Source organism: Scomber scombrus, chromosome 9 (assembly GCF_963691925.1).
Source record: "Scomber scombrus chromosome 9, fScoSco1.1, whole genome shotgun sequence".
NCBI lineage: Eukaryota > Metazoa > Chordata > Actinopteri > Scombriformes > Scombridae > Scomber > Scomber scombrus.
The window spans coordinates 8329641-8354473 of NC_084978.1; the positions used below are offsets into that span (position 1 = coordinate 8329641).

At 38.0% G+C, this 24833-nt stretch overlaps 1 protein-coding gene across 3 annotated transcripts in view; it reads left to right on the forward strand.

The window, feature by feature from the left end:
* Nucleotides 1-24833, forward strand: part of si:dkey-237h12.3 (teneurin-3) — a 130546-nt gene that overhangs the window by 37832 nt on the left and 67881 nt on the right. For 2 of the 3 annotated variants that reach the window (XM_062425565.1, XM_062425566.1), the window contains exons 3-4: nucleotides 10503-10728; nucleotides 19701-19939. In XM_062425565.1, coding sequence (XP_062281549.1) covers nucleotides 10503-10728; nucleotides 19701-19939 — 465 coding nt within the window. Of the gene's footprint in view, nucleotides 1-8917; nucleotides 8927-10502; nucleotides 10729-19700; nucleotides 19940-24833 lie in introns of all 3 variants that reach the window. The other variant, XM_062425567.1, reaches the window with a different exon arrangement.

A 24833-nucleotide genomic window follows, 5' to 3' on the forward strand; every position in this document is an offset into this window, starting at 1 on the left:
ACTAACCTGCCACTTCATTATGTACACTTGCTGTCTAACTCCACCACGCGAAGTCCACTCCATTAACATACATGAGGGGGCCAAAATATTGAGAACACCATTCAATATAATGCACACTAGTACATGTCCACCACCCACTATAAATTCAATAATATATAAAGTAGATTTATCACCTTTCCTAGAATTTCAACAAGAATTGTAAGAGTAGAATGTTATGGCAGAGTTATTGTATTGGATTATATTTGATTGCACAGGTGTTACTAATGAATGTATGTCGATTGTACCTACATTTCAGAGTAACAAATATGATAACTTTCTAAAAGTTCCTTAAAGTTACACATCCTTCATTGTCATAGCAACAGTAAACACCATGATTAAAAAACAGACAAAACATCCTGACTTGTGGGTAGAAATACGACCACTCACAATTGAAAAGAGGAAGTGGACAACAACAGAAATATCCATCCACACAATTTCGCCACCTCCAAATATTAAAATTTGTCATCTTATATTGACGTCATCTGACCTGCATCACCTCCCCAGGTCCTAATTAATATGGCCGCTAGATGGTATAAACTTCACTCAGGGACATCTTTGCTGACTGACTCTTTGAACTAACTTCTGTTTTCTCGTAAGGACAGGCTGATAAATTCTCCAGCCGGTGACTCAGTACAAGTGCCTTGAAAAATAGCAGTTCTTATCTTTCTATACAATTGTTTTTGAAGATAATGCTGACATTTGCAAACAAGGTTACTTTCAAACGCAATAGGAATAAATTACAACCAATAGCCAAGATCAGTATAGTAACTATTTTAAGTGATTAGTTTTTTTAATTCATATCTTAACTGCTCCGTCTTTTTTTAATTTCATTGAATTGGATTATCCATTCGATACATAACATTTATTAGTGACCCTTTAAAGTACTATTTTAGCAACATGTGGGTATATAATGGTTAAGTAACGGGGAGCTCAGCTGAATCTTCATTTCTTTATGGGAAAACCACATATTTATATATATATATATATATATAATCTCTCTATAGTATATTATATAAATTTCATAGTGCTACATGTCTATTCAATGTGGTGTGAGAGATATACAGCACAATATACAAATCTCGTTCTCCTCTAATTTTCTTACAATAGAGGTGAAAATTAGTCATCTGTGCAAGTGGAGTGCATCCAGTTGAGAACAATATGCCAACAATTAATCAGGAAAAGATAGGCTTTCCCATTTTTAGCTGGATACGGCTTCCTTTGTCTGGTTTACACATAAACAGAGTGATTTGCACAGGAAATGCAATTATATTGCCATTGCAAAAGACTCTGCCACTACAACCATGAGTGGTTTGTTGTTGTTTTTTTTTGTTTTTTTCCCAGCAACCATTTTCTCAAGTGATTGGAGAAGCAAGCTGTAAATGAATGGGGAGGCACATAAATAGATCTCAGAATACATGTCACATTTCTATGACCCCTAAGATGATGTAGGCAACATTGTTTCATGTAATTACTAATTCAAATCGATATTGCTTCAGTCACAGAAATGACTCTCACTTCAGCAAAACTGGGTAACAGTGTTTTGTTGTTGTTCCTGACACTCAGAGGCTTGTTGCATATGGAATGAAAATGCTTAAAATCCTTCCAGCAAGCATTTGAATGTTCAAAATCTTCCCTGAGGTGGCCAGGACCTCCCAAACCAAGAATTCATGTTGGCTTCATCAACCAGTCATAATCGCAAGGCTCCAATCACAAGACTCCAGAGTGAATGACTATTCCCAAGGTCAGTTCAGCTCAAACACACACAAGAGATTGAAACTGGCAACTTCTTTTCAAAAGGGTGCCAGAACAACCTTTCAAAGCAGATTCACAACAAAGTGCTGAGCAGAGACATATTTGGATGGGAACATGTCTCTCCAGTGTCTCCATTTCCCGCCTCTATGTTGATTTGTTTATATTCTACACTTTTAGACACTGTAGCTTTCTTATTATCCCAGGATCAAAAAGCATATGCTGTGACAGGAAGTGACAGGTTGCTGTTGTTAGTGTGATTATAACAGCAACAACTCAAAGATTTGTAGCCAACATGACTGTTGCAATGGGCACTGCAGGGTAGGATTGCAAATTTATGCCACAAGTTCAACATGAGGGTTCTCCATTGCTCATTAGTTTTGAAATATTCTAAGAAATGTAGTCAGTTAAAAATACTGTAGCTGTTGTTTATGTCCTACAGTATGGCGTATCATCCTCCATCTTAAAATCTAGCAGCATTTTAAGAACGTTTTCATGTCATTGTTTATTTGTATTTCCTCTATAACTGCCCACAATATTCACACCCTTCACATTGGTTGATGACTCACTCGATTTATCACTTACTTCAAATGGTGCTTAAATTTGCTATAATTAGTATTTTTATGTTACAATGGATCAAATGACTTTGTATATGTGAAAGGAGTCACTTATCATGACAAACCCACCAAGAATTATTGCACCTGTCTGCAGTTTCCCTCAGCACTACAGAGCATTTCAGGATTTTTAATTCATTGTTTTAGTTTTACAGCCCAAAGCTTAATTAATTTGATTCACTCTCAGTTTCTTACCTGTGTCTTTTCTAGCAGTAGTATGCAAACAGTTTTCACACAAAAAAAACAACAACCTTGCATCAACCCGATGTACACTACCTGCCGACTAAGCAGCATAAAGACCAAGCTAGCAATGAGCCGGTGAACATGGTGGACAGTCAGTGACGAATACTGGACTTGTAGTACATTAGCCAGGTGACCAGATACTGGACTTTAAATGAATGCTAATACTGTATGGCTCTTTGTCTTATAAACAACTTTATAATGTGATGAAATGCAGATTTCGTGTTTACTGTTTGTTACACTGAGAAATAAATAAATAAATATAGTTTTATAAGTATAGTCCTCCAACTTCAAACGTGACATCTTTAAATGTTCCCCAGCAGTTTACCAATAATTGTTTTTGTCATTGTTTTTCTTTACTTAAAATGGCTTGCCTGATTGTAGATTCATCAGTTGTGTTAAAAAGTGGTTAAGTTTGTGTGTGGCCATAAAATATTCAAAACAAGTGATATTATTGTAATATGCAGCTAAAATGTCACATCACAAAAATGTAGACTATGAAAACTTTCAAATATGAGGCCTTTTAGTATTATTTATTTTCTTGGAAGAGTTTGAAATGGTACAAAAATGAACTTTTCTGGATGATTAAAGTCAATACACTAATTGCATGTTTAAAAGCAATTGCTTGTTGAGCCTTTATAAATAATTAACTTATGGTTACTGGTTATTAAGTTGAATGTCTGTGTGAACACTAATCAAGTATAAATGTGTTGCATAAAAGTGAAAACTGACTCACTTCCCTGCGGACTTTGCCAGGTTTAAGCTCTGCAGGTTTAAGATAATACAGTGATAGAAGCATTGTCAGCTGTAAATTGTAGAAACTGTTCTTCCAGTGATGAATTTAGGAACTGTGGCATTTCACCAAGGTGTGAATACAATCTCTCTGGACAAACAAGGAAGCAAAAGCTGTCCACATGAATAAATACAACAAAGTGTTTTGTCAGCAGGCTAATTGTCAAAGCAGCCTTTGAGAAGGAGTGTAATTGCTATGTAATCGAAGAGCTGTCAGAAAGAACTGCTAAACAGTCATCATCTGTATGATGATCTGCCATCTGTAGCAATGTTTGGAGGAGAGAGAGAGACAGCGAGAGAAAGAGAGATGAACAAACAGTGATGTGTTGCTGCTTATATTCACAGTGCATCTTCAGCAAGTTCAGCTTTGCAAGTATATTTACAAATCATATATTGTAAATGAATTATGATGTTGATGAATGACCGCTGTATGGCTGTCTAGGAACATATGGAATTGTGTATTTTTCCATATTGCAATGATTATGTAATACTTGAAATATTGGTTACATCCTGGTTCCCCTGCAGAGAAATGACTTAAAATAAGTTTTGCTGTTTGATCAGATAGAGGTGGAGAGCAGTGGAAGTACTGTGGCAGGAAATATGATGGAATTCACATACCTTTTTTTTCTCTTCTCAAAAATCCCAAGCCCCTGAAAATTGACAACTCTTTTTGCAGAGTAAATCCCCAAAACTCACCTAGGGCAAGGTTGTTCTAATGGTCCTGAATTCCACCAGGTACAGCCCCCCCCCCCCCCAACAATACCATTCCCCACCCCACCTTTAGGTCTTCACAGTGAGAAGCTGCTGTCTCCTTTTCTATTAAAGAATACCGCCAAAGACTTAAACTAGGCACCAGAGCAGTGCAGAGGTGAGTTGAAAGCTAAGCGTTGATGAGAATCAATTTATTGATTTGACATATATAAACATCCAACCAGGTCTAAATGGCATGTTTTATCGTGGAATTCATCCATTATTTATCTTGTGTAAAATCAAACTGGGATTTTGTGAGAGGTTTTTCTGAAATTCTAACTTTTCGAAACATTTGCATTTTTGTAGTTATGAATACTAATCTGTAAAAATAGTGGCAGCTGTAATCGAAAAGCTTTGGCTATAGCATGTGTGATTTATTTTGCTGGAATTCTTGTGATGCACCCATACTGCAATTTTCCTATTGGTGAAGGGCAAGCCAGTCAAAGCAAATGGCCTTTCAATTCCATTAGCAGTTGCATCAGTCTCTTAATGGAGAGTAAAATGGCACAAGACCTTTTGCAGTACTTACACAATGAATATGAAAAGGCTTTCACTGAGCTTGCCAAGCTTAGTGAGTGCAAAACGGCTTTTAATTGTGTCCCGACTCAGTGTTGGAACATTACACGCAGTATTCAAGGCTTGTCAATGCTTTAATCAAAAAAAGATTTTTTAATTTTTGTTTTAAGAGAGAACATCATAGAAACCTAATGGACCTAACAATCTGAGTATCAAGAAGTGGCATCAGACTGTTCAGTAAAAAATGTGTTGAAATGTGGACTCAGCTTGCACAGACACAGTTCTTTAAAATGGTCTAAATTCAATGAATGGACAAGGCCAAACCATTTTAGATATCAGAAGAACCTTTTATCTGCTCAGGGATATTTTGTTGTTCACTAGTACAGCTCAATGTACCATTCCTTCTCTTGTAAAAACTCTGTTTTATGTGTCAATGTTCAGACTGCAAACCTGTAAAAACAGAGTTTTGATCAACTAAAACAAAGATCCACTCCAGGAGGTGTTTCTATTAAAATGCCAAGGCTTCATAAAGCTTCATTTGATAGATATTGCAAGCGTCATTAATGAGGGAATGAGTCTGTCATTTCAGCATTGGCTTGCAGTATTAATCACAAAGGCTCTTTAAAGCATGTTGCTGATGGAGATGATGACAAGCTGACGTTGAGGAATTATGCAAAGAAGGCATCCGTCTTGATCTGATTTCAAAGCAAAGCCCATAAACCACACAGCTGTTTCATCTGCCTTCCCAGTCACTGAACCTGCACTTTAAAGGCCAGCTTAATTCCCTGTGTGTCTTGATGGAAGACAAAGCCAAGCTTTCTTGAAGGCTCATTGTTCAATATGTTTTTGGTTTTTTTAAACACAAAATCCAACATTAGCTAGGCATTGGATGATATAATTTAAAGTGTTTCAGTGCCAAAAGTCCATATGTTAGCATGGTTTGCCTCAGTGGTTTTCAAATGTCCAGCTCCGGCAGTGAAGTGCACAGGGACTACACACTGCACTGCTGCTCATTGAGTTACATGGAATCACATTGAAGTTATCGCTTAAAGGTTTTCATCATAGGGAGACTCTGTCCTGAGTGTAAAACTGTTTGTCAGAAATTGGATTCAAACCCACACCTCAAATTGGAGACCAGAAAAACCATGGCGCCTTACACTGCTCAGGCATACTGTCACCTACTATGTGCAGAGAAATTGAGTATGTGAAAAAATACAGTGTCATATTATACAAGTCTGTACTAGAAATGACCAGCATACAGTCCAGGTTTTCAATCTTATTTGAGTTCAGACATTGAATTGTATATGAAATATTAAATGTTATTAGAATGTTGATTCCAGTATTAAACTTCAGGTGTACAGTCAACTCTTATGTTGCATGATTGGCTGAAGACAGAAAATGTGTAAGCACGTTTTTCCCCAAAGAAAAGCTGCTGCAGTATTACACCATTTGATCTTGACCTCAAAAAAGATAAAGATTAAGGGGCTGAGAAAATCTTTCAATGAAAAAAAAAAAAAAAAAAAGTTGGCATGATTAATCATTAAGTCCACACAGAGTCAAGTTTCAGATCCAAATACTTAAAAGGGGCGTATCATGGTGTTCAGTAATATATCAAAGGCTTAAGTGACCAGTGCAGTTACTCCACAGACTTTTATGTGCTGGTATATTAAGAGGTGTGTGGGTATATTTGTTGAAGTGAAAGGTGGATTACGATGAGAGAGAAGCCATTTCAGAGTAAGTCTCACAGCTGCTACCTCTTCCTCAGTAACACACGATAGGGCAAATCTGGGCCAGTTGCTGCAATGTAGTATATTTATATGGCACTTATATTGTAGTTTGTTTGTTTTTTAATTTAAAAATTCATTATTATTCATTTGAAAATGTTAAAATTGTAGATTTTTGAGGCCGTTGCGGGTCACGAGGTTAGAGACATGAGTCGATTCTGGAATAACCTTGCTGCAGTCTGATGAAAAAATTCATTATGTAAAGCATTGCATCTTTAAACTTCTGATGATAGAATAATAATTAATTTACATTCATGTTTTGCAAATAAGTTGCAGAGTAATTACCTAATATTATGTGTTAAAACAATTTATTTCCCCTCATATTCTTAGATGTATTTCAGTAGTTGTAGACTTTTTCTCTTACTTGTTTACCCCCTCTCAAAAGCAAAAGTGTTTCACTTTTCTCTGTCATTTCATAACTCAAACACAGCATTTTAAGTGGAAAACCTTATTTATACCCAAAAGCTTTGAATGCTTATGCACAGTACACATACAGTAGGTTTAATTCAGTTCATGGGGTTTAACATTTCCTCAGTCCATTGTGGGATTATGCAGTCAGATTTTCTGCATGTCAAATCCCACGCCTTTGAAGGTTTTGGGAAGCAGTGTTTTCAGAATGTCAGCATGTGCTTTCACCTAAAAACATGATTCATTTTATATAAGAATTTAAGCATGCCTTGATTCATCAGAAAGTGATTCGGGATTGACCATAAATTCATGATAGTCAGAGTGTTTGAAACATATTTTGTGCTTGATGTGTAGACATTATTCCCATTATGTACATGCACTACATTTTTTATTGGTTTGAATTTAGTCAGAGCTGCATTTTTAAAATCTCAGTGCAAGCAGTGCAACAAGGCTGCCTGCAAAATAAACAAGGACAATCCAGACGTTGACTTGCACTACGGTTGATATCTGTCATGTATCTTTATTTGTAATGCGTAACAGGAGGGGGCATTGTTTCTACTGGGACTGACTGTGTCACATGTGGTTGTGATAAAAAAAAATATGATGTTTGTCCAGGAGAAAAAGTACAGATGTGTAAATGTGTTTTTAAGAGGATGCTGTCATTATTAGAAGTGAATTCCCATTTTATTTGATTACTTGACATTATCGATTGACATTAATATTAAGCTTGTTTTTTGTTTTTTATCTTTTCACCATTGACTTGAACTTTTAATTCTAAATATGATTCTTTCTGGCCATCAACACTCAACTTAACTCCATGTTATATAATTTTTTTGTTTGTCCCCTCTGCTTCATTTCTTTTTCTCCATCATTGACATTGTAATGTTAGTGTGTGCTGATTATATGAGTGTGTGCTAGAGAGTGAAGTAGAGCTCATGGCTGCTGCAGTCTCATACAGTTGAATAAAGAACACAGGGGAAGAAAAAACAGCCAGTGCTGGTAGATAATCCACATTTCTATTAGCCTACTTAGCACTTTTCTAATGGGGCTCACAGTCTAACCTAGAAGATGAGTGGGATGTCTTGTATTCACTATCACTAAGTCATGGCAGCCTCATATGTTGCAAATGCCAATACCGCAGTTGATCTCAGGTAATTCATGTGTTAGGATTCAGAATTGACTTGAAACAAGGTGGTGTGATTTGATGAGGGGATCATACTTGATTGGTTTTGATCAAACTCTAATCACAGTCCACTGAAAGGAAAAACAACAGCCTTCATTTGCTTCTGATTTTTTTTCTTTCATGATATTTATAGCCACATGCTGTTGCTGTGTAATTGCAGTAAGGAATTAATTCATCTTAGATTGACCTTCTGCACCAGCTCTGTGCACTGGTGCTTCATCTTTATATGTCAGAAGTACATTTACAGTATATATCTGTCTGTCTGAGGATGAAGCAGATGTTCTAAAAAACATATACAGTTATAAAATCAATGAAGTCACACAAGTTGTCAATCACAAAAATGACTAGTACAACCTGCCCCTGGTAAAACTTTATTACAGCTGCAGCTGTACTTGCAATTAACTCGCAGAGAGCTGTTTTACTCTCAGTAGTTATTCTTATTACAATATTCCATATATTATATTTCTGATGTATTCCCACTCTGAATATGAGTGAAATGATCTCCGGTTGGACTAATAGCCTGCATGTAAAGTAGCCTAAAGGTTTTTATGAGGTTTTCAATTGATTAAAAAAGTAACTAATTAATTGCACAATTTCGCAATGAATCCTTTTTTCTTTATTTTCTTCACATTGAAGCTTTTTAAAAATGTATATTAAAATGTAATATTGTGGAATTAATGTAGAATCGACACCAGCGAAATATATTTCAATTCAGACGCTATTGTTTAATAGCATATTTTGCAACCTTTGAACACAGACTCTCTCCTGTGAATTACAGATTTCCAGTAAAACCATCAAGGCCGTTGACTGTTAGCTTGAACAGAAATAATGACAAAACCCAGGCCTTTAAAGTGCCAGTTTAATTTCAAAACCATCAAGGCAAATTAAAATATATCAGCAGAAAAAGCAATATTTTTTTACATGCACAAATATACATGATAATTAACAACAATACATGTGTTCCATGTCCAAGTGCCAGTTGAATTGTAACGAGGTCCACAATAGTCCATGCAAATATGAAAAGAGAACAAGGAAATACTCTGATTCACATATGGAGGACAGAGAGAGAGAGAGAGAGAGAGAGAGAGAGAGAGAGAGAGAGAGAGAGAGAGAGAGAGAGAGAGAGAGAGAGAGAGAGAGAGAGAGAGAGAGAGAGAGAGAGAGAGAGAGAGTGTTCAAAAGGAGTCCTTTCCCTCATCAAAATTTAGGCTACTTTCAGAATTAAGCTATCAGGACATGGTTGGTGCCTTAGGACATGCGGTTTTATATCTTCACTCTAGCTTTAAAACTGAGTCTGATACAGCTGCAGAAAGACAGTAATGCATTAATACCATTAATTTGAGATTAATTAAAAAAATAATGTTTATATTGACAGCACTAGTTTTTACCTCAAAGTGGAGGAAATTATTTCCTTTCACTGAATGGCATTCATGCTGCCTTTCAGCACTCTGAAAATGTATTCAAGGCCAGAAGGACACAATGAAAAGCGAGGGGCCAAAGAGAAGGACACAAATTGCTTGGCCCTTAATGGCTCTTTTCCAAAACAACACTACTAGTGTTCTTTAAATGAAGTTCTATCTAGCCAATAGCACAGGGCAGATTTTGATCTGTCCACAAGGTGTTTATGCATGGCTGCCAAAGCAAAGGTTAAATCATGCACCAGAACCGACCTCCAGCATTCATCTGCTCCAAATTGAACTCCTTTAGGCTTTATAAAAATTCATGCTGTCAATACACAATCAACAGCAGCTCTCACAAAGATACAGCTCCCAGCTTCCTCAATCTTCTCCAAGCTTCTGTAAGGTTGGAAAGACGATACCCATTTGGGGCTCATTGGAGCAAATCAGAATTGTCAGCACCGTGGGTTTTTACCTTTTAAACAGGGAAGATGGATAGATAATTACCACATGCCATTCTGGGGGCCAATTACACAGCTTTGTGTGAAATTGGAAAACCTGTTCTCTCAGAGCTCTAATGGATGTTCTGGTCATTAGTTATTTGAGAGTCTTCTCTGGCTGTAATCAAACGTGAAACATTGCGTTAAGCGCCCATAAAAGAACAGCTGCCTCTCTAAGTGACCTTCTGTTTAAGAGAACCCAACTGTCAGCCGTGTGGCGTTTTGTGACAATTATTATGTGAGTCGCCATAAAAGAGACTCTTATTTCCCTTCTTTTTGCAGTGGTTGCATCTCATTTTAATGTCTTGCTCTTGGTTGTATTTATTTTTCTGGGTCTGTTAGTTGGCTGTATGCTGTCATATCTTACATGGCAGATTAATTCTCTTACCCATCTGCTGTCTCTTAGCAATCCATTTTTGTAACTCACAGTGTAATTTTAATCAGCATAACAAATTTTGCTCGTTAAAAATGACGTCACTATTAAGATTACACAAACTGATATACTGAAATGTCTCTGTCTCTCTACCCAGGTGACCATTTATCGAGTCAGCAAGGCCCACCTCCTCTCCCACCAGCCCCACCCCCACACAGGCAGCATCCGTCCATCACGTCTCTGAGTCGCAGCTCACTGGCCAATCAAAGGGGCCCAAGCCCACCGCCCACAGCCGGCCTGGCGGCCGACTTGCAGAGTACGGCGGAATGCGTCCAGCTGCAGGACAGCTGGGTCCTGGGCAGCAATGTGGCCCTGGAGAGCAGGTGAGTGACCCACAGTGACCTACATATTCAGGTCCAGGTGCTATCATGAAGCTATTTTCACTCACTGAAACACGAAATGATGTGAAATAAATGAAAGTAAAAGTTAGAAGGTTAAGTTGCTATTTAAAAAAATATATATATTTGGATTTAAGCAAAATGTTGAGACCTTTTAACTGTAATTTCAATATTTATCCTGTATCAATTTTTTTTTTTTTTTTTTTATTTTATTTTAGGACACTACATTTTAAAATCATGGAGGGAAATGGCAGTTATAATTATGTTTCTCTCATTTCATTTGAAAGCTACTTTGCCACATCTAATTGGCCTAACCTGTTTAATGTGTTATTGGAACAACAATAATTTTTCCATATTCATAACACTCACTGTCAAAGTTAGAACAGTCAGTGTCAGTTATTACTGAGCCTACAGTGGATGTTCTTGTTGACAAATATGAATTGCTGGCTCTATATTAAGGCTTGTGCCCTCATGGCTTTACCGCACCTTTACAATAATTGACTTGACCTGCAAAGGCTTCAGAGAAGCATACACTATGTAATACACATCCGGACAGGTTGAAGTTCTTTATCAGACAGTGTGAACCTTGGCACTTGTTAAACTGTAGCAGTGACATGACTTGCTGGAACAACAGATGGGCTGACAACAACTGAGACTGTGGAAAACAACAGGGGTTGCCATAGACAAAATAAGAAAATAAAGTGAAAATTCACTCTAAGTGTTGCTCATATGTAGGTCAATTTTAAGGACTACACATCATCAGGTTAAATAAACATGCCACAGTATTGTGCATGGCCACAATATTGTTGAGAATAATGTTGTAAAGCAGAGTAAAATCGTGAGTCTATTTTGCTTTTTTGTATGCACTTACAATTGATTATTTAATTGGACAGATATTATTAGGGTGTTTTCACATCTATAATTAATTTGCTCTGATCCTGATCAGTGGATGACTTGCTACTTTGCTGCATTTTCCTTTTGGTTTGGTTTAGTTTCACACATGAGAATTTCAAGTAAACCAAAAGTTATCAACAAAAGCCATGTGTGGGAGCTGTCACTCCATTCACTGGTTGGAAATCTTGTGGGGTTGGTGGGCGGAGAAAGGAGAGTTTTGTTCCTCTGCTGGGGGATAGCTTTCTAGAATGAACTATATGTAGCAGTGTAACATAATGTAATCAATGTAGTTGTTGTCAACTTGAGTATCGTTATCTTCACTTCAGTTGGCTCACTGTCTCTCCTCTGTGAAACACAGTGAGCAGAGGAGAGGAGAGAAACTATAGCAGGACCTTAAATGTGTAGTGACTCTCACATACATTTGCTAAATAACATAAACAGATTTTGTTTCTTTAAAGGGTGCAAGGGTCCCGTTGGTAGGGAAACAGTGGGTGTGATTGTCATTTCTTTCTTTATAATTGTGGTCATCCTTTGTGCCATACCAAGTTAAAATATGCAGGCAGAATGGCATAACTGAACATATTTAAAGGAAAAGTTTGGAGGACAATGTGTTGCCTCACATTCATTGAAGAAGACATGCTACTTCAGTCAGCTGAAGGGAAGAAGGGAGCAATATGCACATTGCAGCTGGCTACAGGAGCTGGTTTAATCCAAAAAAACTGTCCAATCCTTCCTGCAGTAGGTTTGGATATAAATTGGATCATATTCATACCTCAAACAAACCATACAAGTATTTGTTTGCAACTGGACCAAGATCACCTCTTTAATAAGGTCTTGGTCCGGTTGTTTTGGTCAGCACCTGAGTGCAATCACTGTGTTCACACCTGCCCGAACGAACCGCACCAACAGGGTAAATGCTTCAGGGTTTGATTCAACCAAACTAAATAAGGCAGGTGTGAAAACGGCCTTAAAGAGCTTGCCTGTTCAAATCATAAAAGCTATAACTTAGCAAGTAACTTGATAAACTGATTTTGTTTTATACCAAAAGTTGCTGGGCAAGATATTACTTCATGTCATGAGGGCCTTTGCAAAGTTTTCCTCCTGAAACACGAGTTACATCTTTCTTAATCAGTGAGCTCAAAATATCCTGGCTAATGAAGTGTGGTACATTGCGCTCTGACTCAGAAATGGCCTTGAGTAGATTGCATTCGAGCCTGATATTTCCCTGGCACAGCATACCCTTTTCCGAGGCTTAGATGAATGTAAACTTTCAATTTCATCTGTGGCAGCATGGAGCAACAACCTCTTATGATCTGACTGAATCAATTGGGATATGCAGTGGCAGTTTTACTTCATAATAATAATAATAATACATCTAATTCATCCATAGTGAAACTCAAAGTGTTACAATATTGATAAAATAGAACATACAACATAAAGAAAATAGTAATAAAAAAGAGTTAGGATCAAAAATCCTTCCTTAATAGAAAGGTACTATCGGGGGAAGATGCAGTGATTGAATACTAACCGCGCAATGACCTTGAGATGTCTTAGCAGTATCGACAAAACAATATGTGCACACCTATCATCAGCTAAGGCATAAATCACTATCACCACAGTGGACTCTAAATCAAGTGCTTGTCAGTGGGTGGGAACAGAAGACTGCTGCGCAACAACGGGGCCAAAAGGGAAAACCCGGTTCACCACATAATTGCAGATGTCAAGAAAACCACCAGGTTGGGAAATGTAAACAGAAGCTCCACAAAGTATTTATTAGGTTGCCTTCAGGGGGTTTGGGGCCAGCAAAGTCCTGGCACAGCACATACGTGGGTGGCCTCGGGTACGGCAGGGGTGTGAATCTCTCCTGAATTCTCTATATCGACATGGATTTTATTTCTTATATGTGGTCACAGATGTGCAGACAGCAAATTATTCTGTACAAGGCAGTTGATTAAAAAGTGTCAATTATAAATCACAATGTTATAATCATGTTTAATTTCCTGTGACGTGACCTCCTTGAAAATAAAGCACTCATTTGACAGCATTAGCAATTTTTATAGCAATTAGTGGTTATGAATTATGTGTGCGTAACCTCCCATAAAAGTGTTAGTCTTAAAAGCACGAGTGTGCTAATTTGACTTAATACCAACTAGCTTTCCCTGTGAATAGCTTTCAGTGTTCCTTTAAATGACTGAAGGGCTGCACTCAGTAACTACAGCTCATTAATATATGGTGAGTGAATAAAGTCACTTTTCTTGCTGTGATCACACTGGCAAAGCTGTGTCAAAACACTGAGTCTAATTTTGGCTCATTTGCTGCATTAGTTTAAAAAGATCAGACCTGGAGACAAATGAAGCTGCCTTTAACAGCTCACAGGAGAGAGAGAGATAGAAAAAAAACAACAACAACTAATGAAGCAAACATCAATTAGTATTGCAGCTTGGCACCAGTTATATATTGTTTGGTTAAAAAAGTCCAAAGATGTTGACAGACATATCAGATCAGGAAATACCCCAATGACAAACAGTGCATCAGGAGTTGTCTTCTGTTGAGGTAAGGAATGCAGTTTTTTCCACTTCAGATACATTGTATGAAATAAGTCCACTCCAGCTTTTGTTCTGTTTTATGCTAACTAAGACCACTCCATTTAAAGGTCCGGTGCTGTTGTCAAGTGCTGAGAAGGCATTCAGATCTTTTAAAGTGTGTGGAGAACTTTTAATAAACCCCTCAGGTTTCCCTTATCAACCACTTAGCTACACTGAAATAGATTTTTTTGTGGTATATTCAATTAGAAATATTCCCTTGACTTTCATTATAAATTGAATTGTCATGTCCCTTAAGAGCCCGATGCACATATACAGTAATTATTCTTGAGCAGTACCTAATCCTTTTTTCTAAAATAGAGTATAGCTTTACTGTAGGTGTTACATTTGTGTTTTTGACACCTCTGTGGCACAAGTTATGAGCTTTATAAATGCTCCACTGGATAAGATACAGGTGGGCGTTTACTCTTACATATGTATGCCCTTTGGAGCACGCTTCAGCATTTTTTCACTTAGATTCTGTGAGATTTCGGCTCGAGCAGTCGTTATGACATTTCAGAATGAGTCTTTTGAAGGCCTGCCCAGCCACACGTTGCAGTTATAAATGTACTGTCAATCCTCATTGGATTCATGTGTCAAGAGAGTCCTTTGGTGAAATGAAATTATGTCCCGTCTCAAAAATCATCATGTGGTACAGTGTCCCACGGACAGTGCATTTTCCATCAGTTCTCAGGAGTGAAAAAGAATAGCAGAGGTAATCCAAGCAGTGTTCGTGCCTATACTGAATGTGTGTCTTTGTATGCCTGTGTGTGTGTGAAGCTGTTTGTGTGGGATGTGCATGTAAATCATGACTCAAAACAGTCATGCTTCACATCAGAGGATGAAAATTGAACTTTTTTTCTTTTTTGTACACCAGCCACAGTGTCAGGATCGCACCATGACTAATTAGTCATGAGTACAATACCAGCCAACTAGCCTTTTGGAATAGAATGAAGCTTACAGTTATGATTGGTTACCTGCCAAAGTGGATGGTGCTGTAGACAAAGTGATAATCCTCAAGACGTATTTTTTTTCTTTTCCGTGTGTGTTTTCCTTTTAATTTATTTTGCCAACATCTTTAGTGCCAGACACACATTTATGTTGTGAATCCAAAGAGTTCTGTAATATTTTCCTCTTATTTTAGGCCACTGTATAAACTAGGCCTGCTGTTGATGCTGCTCGAAGCATGAATTTTATCTCTGGTAGATTGGATTTTGCCAGCGAATATAAAAACTTAAATGAACAGCGGAAAGACAGTGAGTGGTATAGTAAAAGGTCTTTACACATCACAAATTTAACCTGCAGCAAATGAAACACTCCAGCATGTGGATTTGAAGTTGCATACTGTCTCTCAAGCCTAAGCTACAGAGTAATTGTCACAGCCATAGTTAGACTCCAAAGACCAGCTTAAACATATGGACATAAAAGCTGAGCAATTCTTACGCCAATCAAACTTGCTAAATATAATACATTCTTTGTGCAAACAATCTGAGCACTCAAAGAGAGCGACTTAAGATGGCACCATGCTGATCTCCGTGGGCAGGACAGCACAAAACGCACAGCAGCACTGAAATACCATCACACGGGCGCCGAGCTAGCTGTACCAGAATAGCACCCGCTAGCAGGCCCCCCGTTGACAGGGCAGGTGGTGATCAGGAGGGGAGCGGCGGCGACGGCAGCGAGTGTGAAAACGAAGTCACTGTGATGCCGCACCACATCTGTAGTCTTTTTTTTTTTTTTTCGGCCGCAGATTAAAGTGGCCTGATTATTCCTGCTCTCACCTTGAAATGCAAATGCTAACAGAGAACAACGGCTAATAGGAAGATTACATATTCCAAGGGCTTCGATTCACATTGTTTCTAGTGTGCTCTCTTGCCCCTCCAGCTGGAGCTTAGCAGTAGACAAATCCACCCACTCACTGTTTAGTCTTTTGTCCTCTGTGAGGATGTTTTCAAATGTCATCCTGATGACAAGCAATGTTGTGAGAGCGGGCTGGCTGCTGCTTTTGTGTTACAGGCTTCTCAATGGGACAGACAGGCGTGCACGCAAGCAGACGGCGATCGCACTGACACACGGCCATTCATTTGCCTACTTTCCCTCTCAGTCTCACACTTTCCTGATTGTCTTTTCTCCTTCTCTCTCTCTCTCCCTCACTCACAGTACACCACATTGCTATCACTAGGGCTGGCTGGATTAGCATAGTAATGTGCCTTGTTGCATCACACTGGCTGTAATCAATTACAGCCGGTCATCCACTGTGTATAGCTGCAGACATTTACACTGGTCTGCTGTTTGTTAATCATGTCCAACAGCATTTCATCTTTAGACCCCTTCAGTCTGCTCTTTAGATAGAAAAAGAAAAAAAAAGGCTGGCACGAAAAACATCAGCGCCAGAATTACTTAAAATGCTGAGTGCAATAAATGTCCAGCACAGGAATTTGTCTTGGGTACGCTGGTACACATAGATTTTGACAACTTTCAGTTTCACTCTACATTCTCATGTACAAAGCATAGAAGATATAAATGACTGAAATATAGCTGACTTTATGGATATTAACCACCCATGGTGTGCCATATGTTTCTGGTAATTACATGTGCATTTAGATTGTTCATTCTTTCATTATGTACCTCTAAATAATGCAAACACCATTTTATCATTTGTTTACATATGTCTATTTTAAATATTTACAAGGACAGTTTTTCCTTCTATTGCTTAATATTTAGAAACTCTTTTACAGTTTTCAGTAGAACCAACATTTCTCCATTACTGTAGCACTACAGATGTGCCTTTGATGTTTTTTGACTTGGAGGTCATGATAATATCACATACTCATATCTTTGCATAAATAAGAATTTAGGTAAATTTGAGGCATTTATTTACAGGCAAAGCTGTCTTCAGATCATCTCTGCAACTTACAATAGGTATTCACCTTTCCCAAATAGAGTACATACCCCTCCCCACATATACATACACACATGTGCACACCCCTTTCTGTCTACCTCATCAGATTGCATCCACTTAAACTTAACTCTCCAGACAGCCGTGTCTATTTGCCGGTGTGTCTGACTACACGTCTGCCGCCTCCAACGTTGTGCAAGTTTTGACCTCAATTCATACCCAGCTGCATATTACAGAGTCTGTCGCAGCTACGGCAGAACTTGTTCCAGATTGAGGAATCTGAACTTCTCCAGGTTGCAGACACCCAAAGCATTGTCATTCCAGCTGTGACACACCGTAACCTTTAAATGGAATCCCTGTCTGTCCATGACAGCACATGGTAATCGGGGCATTGAGGAGCCAGACGATCCAAATCTGACATTTGTTCTCTTAGTCAAAAATTGATCAGAGGGAAGTTTTAGCCCTGAGATATCCTCACCGGAGATAGGAAGTAGCTGAAATATCAGCGATGGGGCTGAAATATGAGGAAAGCATTATGGTGTAGGTTTATATTGTGTTCGTCTTTGTAAAACAAATATGTTAAAAACTGCATCGTGCAAGTTTACGATTAAATTCACTTTAGGTATTTGGAGCGCTGATTCTCCCAAAGTGGAAAGCCCCCAAAAACAACATTTACTCTGACTAAAATAATATTATAGCTAATGATCTGTTTAAGATGTATTTAGAGATTAAGTAAACCATGTTGACCCACAATACCAATCAAATACTCAAGTAAACCCTGATTAGTGAGTCACAACATGGATTTTCGGTCCTTAACTGATCAGCCTCAGATTATGCACCTAATCAGCTGTTCTCAAACTCTTTCAGCAGTCATTCACAATCAGGATTAAAGAGGCCTTTACGAAACTTAAATGGCGACTTCACAGCTGCCACACAAATAATTGATGAGCAAACAGTGCGTTATTAGTTTATTTGTGTATTTTAATCAGCAGTTACCATGACAACCACACCTCCAGTGATCTATAGAACACATAAAACACCAACAGACTGATTTGTGTTTAAAATGTTGTGGCATTTAGCAGAAAATAAAAGATGCTAGAGCAGGAAAGGAAGACTGTACTTTCTTTGGTCATTTTTGAGTTATTTTAAACCCCTTAAACTAACCTTTTATACAGTTTGTAAAACACTTTTGACTTGAATTGGTATATCTGCAGAATACTTGAGAGTAAACCTGGAAATTTCAGGAGTTGCCCCACTTTATTGACCCTATATTGAGGTGTTACATGACTGTGATTGCTCTGAACATGTACTCTAAAGGCTGGTGTATACTCCATCTAAACTGCTTGTCGGACACTTAAATGGTTTTGTAAACCCCATCCCCCCACAGCTTTCTGACACTGAATTAGGAGAGGCTGTGTCCAACAATTTCTGTAACTTTTTGAAATGGACAATTGAACACTGAAATCCACTTCATGCTATGATTGACCAGGCGTGAGGAGGTGAAAAGAGTTTGGATTTATCTCCTTTATCATTCTTTCCACAATATTTTTCATGTGAACAACAAGGCACAACACTGTGAATTCCTTCCAGGAAAGACTGCCTAGTACCAGTATAAATAAATTGTCTCCCCCCTCTATTTAACATTGATTTCCAGTGATTGAACACCTTTTTCAAGCATATCCCGACCCTTGTGTGTCACTTTGTGTAACTGTGAGTGTTTTTGTGCACAGCAGGTCTCACCAGAGTAGTTTAGTGTAATTTTATTATTATGATTATTATTATAAATCATCAGTGTTGTTTTACATTACATTTTCATATTAATTATTCTAAAATATATTTCTTTTTTTTGTTGTTTGTTTTTGTCCTTTTTTTTTTTTTTAAATTGATTCGCTTTTAATTTGTTTTATTTTCTCCATGAACGGACACATTTTTTTTACAATTAAATTTGTACAGTTCTGGATTAGAGGAAAATTTGCAATGCATGGTCAATCTGTTCAATTTCCTTGGCTGTCCTCAGAAGCCTGGAGGCATTTGGGTATTAATCTCTAAGTAGTGGCAAGAGTGGCAACAAGGCTTAATTCATTTACTTAAGAGCTTTTCACATGGGGTTTAAAAGTTAATAGGACGATCACTCCGTAGTGCATTTGATTAAACCCTCTTAATTACCCCAGGTATAATGGGCTATTAGCAAAGGCCCAGTTGTAAAAGGGCAAGTGGGAGATGATTGTTTTTATGAGGTACTTTTTGTTCACCTCTTCCAATGTCAGGATTATACTGGATATTATATTATAACCCAGTTCTTCTTACAGAGTGATACACATGGGAGTTTCAGTATTGCAGGATATATTGTATTTTGATGATTTCTTTTTATTTGGAATTTGGTCCTTTGAATTAAATTTGGATTTGCTTTGAACTATCAACAAATTGAGGTCTATTATCCCATTGAACAATATTTTGACAAGGAGAACCACATTAGCTTCTGATTTTTGGAAAGCTGTTTTGAACTATAACTCATTTACAGCTCTGTACACTAAGCTGTTCCTCTCTAATTTTTTTCTTTTTCTTTTTTCTCCATCCTACAGGCACTTTCTTTTTAAAACGGGCACAGGAACAACACCTTTCTTTGGCGCAGCAGCCCCTGGTTACACCATGGCAACAGGGACGGTTTACTCCACACCGGCGCGCCCTTTGCCCAGAAATAGCCTGTCAAGAGGGGCTTTCAAGTTTAAGAAGTCACCAAAACATTGCTCCTGGAAGTGCACTGCCCTGATCGCTGTGGGCATAGCCGTTGTGCTGTCCATCATTCTCTGCTACTGCATAGGTAAGGCAATGTTCAGACTTGTTGTTTTGTTGTGTTGATTTCAAAATCAGATTTTTATCACTTTCATAAAGAGGAATTTCACCAAAAAATTATTGTTAAATTATAAGTGCAGCCAAATGACACAATGCTTCACAAATTACAAGATATCATTAAGATAATTTTTTTAAGGGACTCGCACACACACACACACACACACACACACACACACACACACACACACACTTATGTCCTGAATGATAGACCTAAGACATAGATTCACGTTACATGCATAGATCTCAGTTACATAAAGAAATACTATTGTGTAGAGTTGCAACTAAGGATTATTCTCAATATCAATTATTTTCTTGATTCAAATAATCAATGGTCTGGTCTTTAAAATGTAAGAAAATAAATAAATAGTTGAGTTAATATATCATGGTTAAGTTGAAAAAAATAATAGTTGCTGATAAATCTTTTGTCAGTGAATAATTGATCCATTGATTAATTTTTTAACACAGCTTTGAAATAAAATGTTCAGATTACATGATTTCAATTGTCAGCATTCAGACCTGCAAGTCTTTGATCTCAACTTGCAGTTTTCTTGTGAAGATTTGTGATTTTACTTTCTCGATCTGTCTCCGTCATAGACACACACCAGGGCTCCCTTCTATTTTCAAAGCACACACATATAGTCTCACTTCACTCCAAACCCCCTCCTCAAGTCTTCATCTTAACAGCCAAAGAAATTCTCACATTGCCTGATATTTTTGGCTGAACATTATTACCCATCAAGGAATGAAAAATGTTCCATCAGTTATCTGAAGGTCCAAAAGGGCCAATCAGCCTGAATATAATAATACTACCTGAGCCTTGTATAAGGCTATTTTTTGTTAAGACTGACACTGTAACGTGGAAGTGGAATATTTGCTGTCAAATATATAAAATGTTTACATCTTAATACTGTGACATTTGAAAGAAATCAACCCTCTAGCCAGACAAAATTAACTACACACAAAGTCTTTGGACTAAATATTGCAACTAAATACTTGTTGTTTTTGTGTGATGTAGAGGCAGCAGCAGCATGGAAACCAGTAGTTTTTGTGCCGGAAGTAGCATATTTCTTTCAGTCTTAGGCGGACAAAACATGACTCCATTATCTGCGTTGGTATTAGACAATCTTTAACATGTCATTCGGTCAAACGGAACAAATGATAGACAAGCTGCCTAGAGTGAATGGAGCTGACATGCCTTTCAATCTGTGTGAAGTTTGATCTCTGCTAGGAGTATTTCTATTTCATTGCTTTTTCCTTTTTGCAGAAATTGCAGATGTTCTGATATGATTCAGTTGCATTTGTCTCACTAAGCCTTCAGTCTGATATACAGACATGGCCTCAGTACAGTTTCCAACAAGGCATTCCTGTCTATTCCCTTTTGACATGGGGCTGTGCATCATCCTAACACTTCTGATCCCCTGTTCACAGAGCGACAGCCCGTTCATATCTTTGGGGGTTCCTGTTAAAACACTGGCATGGAGGTTCAAATGGCCAGCACAGATGGTAACATCAAAATGAAACACAAGTTGAGGAGCTCAGCTCTTATAACAAAGGAAATAGTCCCAAACACTTTAACTTTAAAGAAGACCTTGGTTCATAAAGCCTTTGTTGTACTAGAACCAAACAGGAGATCCTTTTATCTCAGTCAGGAAGATAAAACAATGCGTATCCTCTTTCTTTCCTAGGAGAAGGCTTTCAAACATTTTTTTTTACAGTGTGTGTCAAAGCTGACTTCTTGCTAACCTTTAGAATCTTGACCACAGCAATAAACCCGTTACAGATTCATCTCTGCTTATGCCCTCCCTTGTCATCCAAGCCCTTAATCTTCTACTCTGCCTTTCCCCCTGAGCGGATATATAAGTATTCATCCAGCATGGAGGCAGAGGAAATGTGACACAGTTGTATAAGGAGAAATATGGCATTGTTGGGAAGATCCTATAACCAGTGTTTTATTGGTGAATAGAGAGAGGACTGTTCTCTTGGAGGAGAGGTCATAAATGCACTATATTAATATCTATATTTACAATCCCTTTTTTATGTTACTGTTTTGTTAGTTGTTGTCGTTCATGATCTGACATCATTAAATTAGTATGTATGTATATATATATATATATAGCTGCTTCTCTGTGTGTAGGAATCTGTTGCTATTTTTGTACATCTGCTCATGACAGATCTGTTCAGTTTACGCAGGGAGAATGGGCTGTCATTTGTTCAGCTGTTGTAACTAACAATTTTCGCAGATTGGTTTCATTTAAAACATTTTTATCCCGACAATCACCAACTTGTTTAACTGCAGACAACTGCAGTGATGTTTGGGAATTGTTTTTGTTGCCCAATTCCAGGGTTTGTGTCTGGTGCTTCAGCTGATTTGGTGTATTTGTTTGTGTGTTAAAGGTGTATTATGCAGGATTTCCCTAAAAAAAACAAAACAAAAACAATGTATTTTTCAAATGTAATCCCTTTCGATCATTACGAGTGTGTGGTGGTATATTCATTCATCATTCATGCAGAGACTTTCTCTTCTGCCTGTATTTTCTTATTTTCTTCATCCATCAACCTTTGGGCAGTTGGTGTGTAGCCCCTAGCTAATAACAGCGTGCAGGGTGTGAGGTCAGGACTCGGTAGTGTTGCAACCAGGTTACATGCTGTCTCTCTCCCTCTCCTCTCCTCTGCTCTGCTCTGCTCTCTGTCTCTGTATCATGGATGTATGAAGAGCTGCATGTCTGTGTGTCTGATTGATTGAGGGAGGGGTTTGAACTACACACACAGAGAGAGCAGAGAGGCCACAGCGGAGAGGATGAAACAGGATGCATTCACACAAAATTCGGCAATGCGGCACCTTCTCGCAGGGTTGTGCAGAGGTGTGTGTGTTTTTGTTTGTGCTAAAGAACATAACTGCCATGAAACAATCAGAAAATAACATTTTATTTATATGATTCATGACTTTGTTCTTTTGTTCACTCGACCAGAGCTGCTCTTTCTCCCTCTCTCTCTCTCCAGGGAAGAGGGGCCAAGGTTGAATGTTGTGTGTTTACAAACACCAACTGACAAATCCTGCATAGTATATCTTTAAACAGATGTAGCCCTCTGCCACTTGCCTCAGGTGTCTGAGAGTGTTTCCACCACTTCCTCTCTCTTTCATCGGCCGCCAATTCACCTGCCAGGTGCAGTGACTCAAAAGCTACAATTTGCACTCATACTTTAATACTGTTCTACTGTCAGCTCACACAGTCCCATTAGCACAAAGACAAATACAGGCACACCTGCGTCTGTTATGTTAAAATGCAACTGTGTCTGAGACTTATTGTATCGGTTTAAGATTAATATAACTCAAGATGTTTTATAAGCAAATGTAGTTCAGAATGTATTAAATCAATATCATGAATTTCATCGTTACAAAAAGAAAAGTCACAAATCTAGACCCTGGCTGACTGATAACAGCAGCTCCTGTTATTCAAATGAGGCAAACCTGCTGAGGTGAAGCTTTCCAGTTCCAGTTCTGTAAACTGGCCTGATTGGAAGGATTTCAGCAATTGTTCAGATAACAGTGAAGCCAATCAGGATCAAGTCCAGCTTTTATGCCCTGATTAGATCCAGAAACAACATGTGGATTTTTTGGAATTGCACTTTAAATTAAACTGAGCAAACAAAACCAAATGCTTACAATGTTCGCACTGAAGAAGAAGAAGAAGAAGAAGAAAAAGAGAGGAAAATAGACCTCCCTGTCTGACATTTGCCTTTGTAGCTCTTACTAATATAGACAATACTTAACTAAATATTGTCTTTGTAATATGTTGCTTTGTAAAAGTGCATCTGACAGATTTATAGTTTGCAGTATCATTATAATTAAACTTATTAGAATTGGAGTAACACCTTTTCAGGGTTATTCATGTGTTTTTCATTAAGGGCTGTTACATATAAATGATGAGCATTAACAGAGTTGGAACTCCGGGTTTTAATAATGCTTTTGCCAGAGGAAAGTGGATGGTACAGGTGGCTCCACTCATGAGGGATGATACTTATCTAATATGAATACTAGAGAATCTAAAAATCCCTCAGAGACTAAGGCACACTAAGCTTTTTCAATTGTCACAGAAAAGAAAAACAAATCCTGTCCTGGTTGATCTTGTGATAGAGATGCTATCATCCTATTTGAGTTTTTTTTTTTTTTTTTTTTTGGGGGGGAGGGGGGTTGACAGTATCCCTGAGAATAGCAACATCTTAGTCATGCTCTGAGCCGTACGGCTTACTTGGAGGAGCCCCTCTGGGATGTTTCTAGGGAGATGTGCAGGCAGGCTCCAGCATAAAACAATGTTTATCTCAATAATTTTGAGGCTGTTGAGCTCCAAGTTGTTGTTGGCACACTGTGACTCCAGATGGGCCACCTCACTCTCTAGTAAATGGACTAATTATTCGTGGTGATGATGGCCATCAGAATGGTGTCGTCTGCATATTTTAACAGGAAGCACTTTGGAGGTTTTATACTCATTTATGTATTCTATGGCCTATGTTGCTTATCTAAAAATGATTACTAATTTGATCTACAAAGAAGAAAAAACTGTCATCTGAACCACAATCAGTTTTCCTGGTTACAACACCACCAAAAATCAAGTAAAAAAATATTGGAGAATGTGCTGTGAGAGCAGCCAGGATAATTTTCTGGTGCTCATGTCACATTTTCTGGTGCAGTAATGTTTGTACTTCTCTACTAAATACCATGTGGGTGTCAGAGCTCAACCAAACATGTTGTGAACTTATAAATTCAACCTCCTATTCATCGTCAGTGGAGATATTCCACAAGGCACATTTTGACATCTGAGATTAAGGGCTAGGTTTTCCAGCTTCTTGCTCCGGAAGAGAAG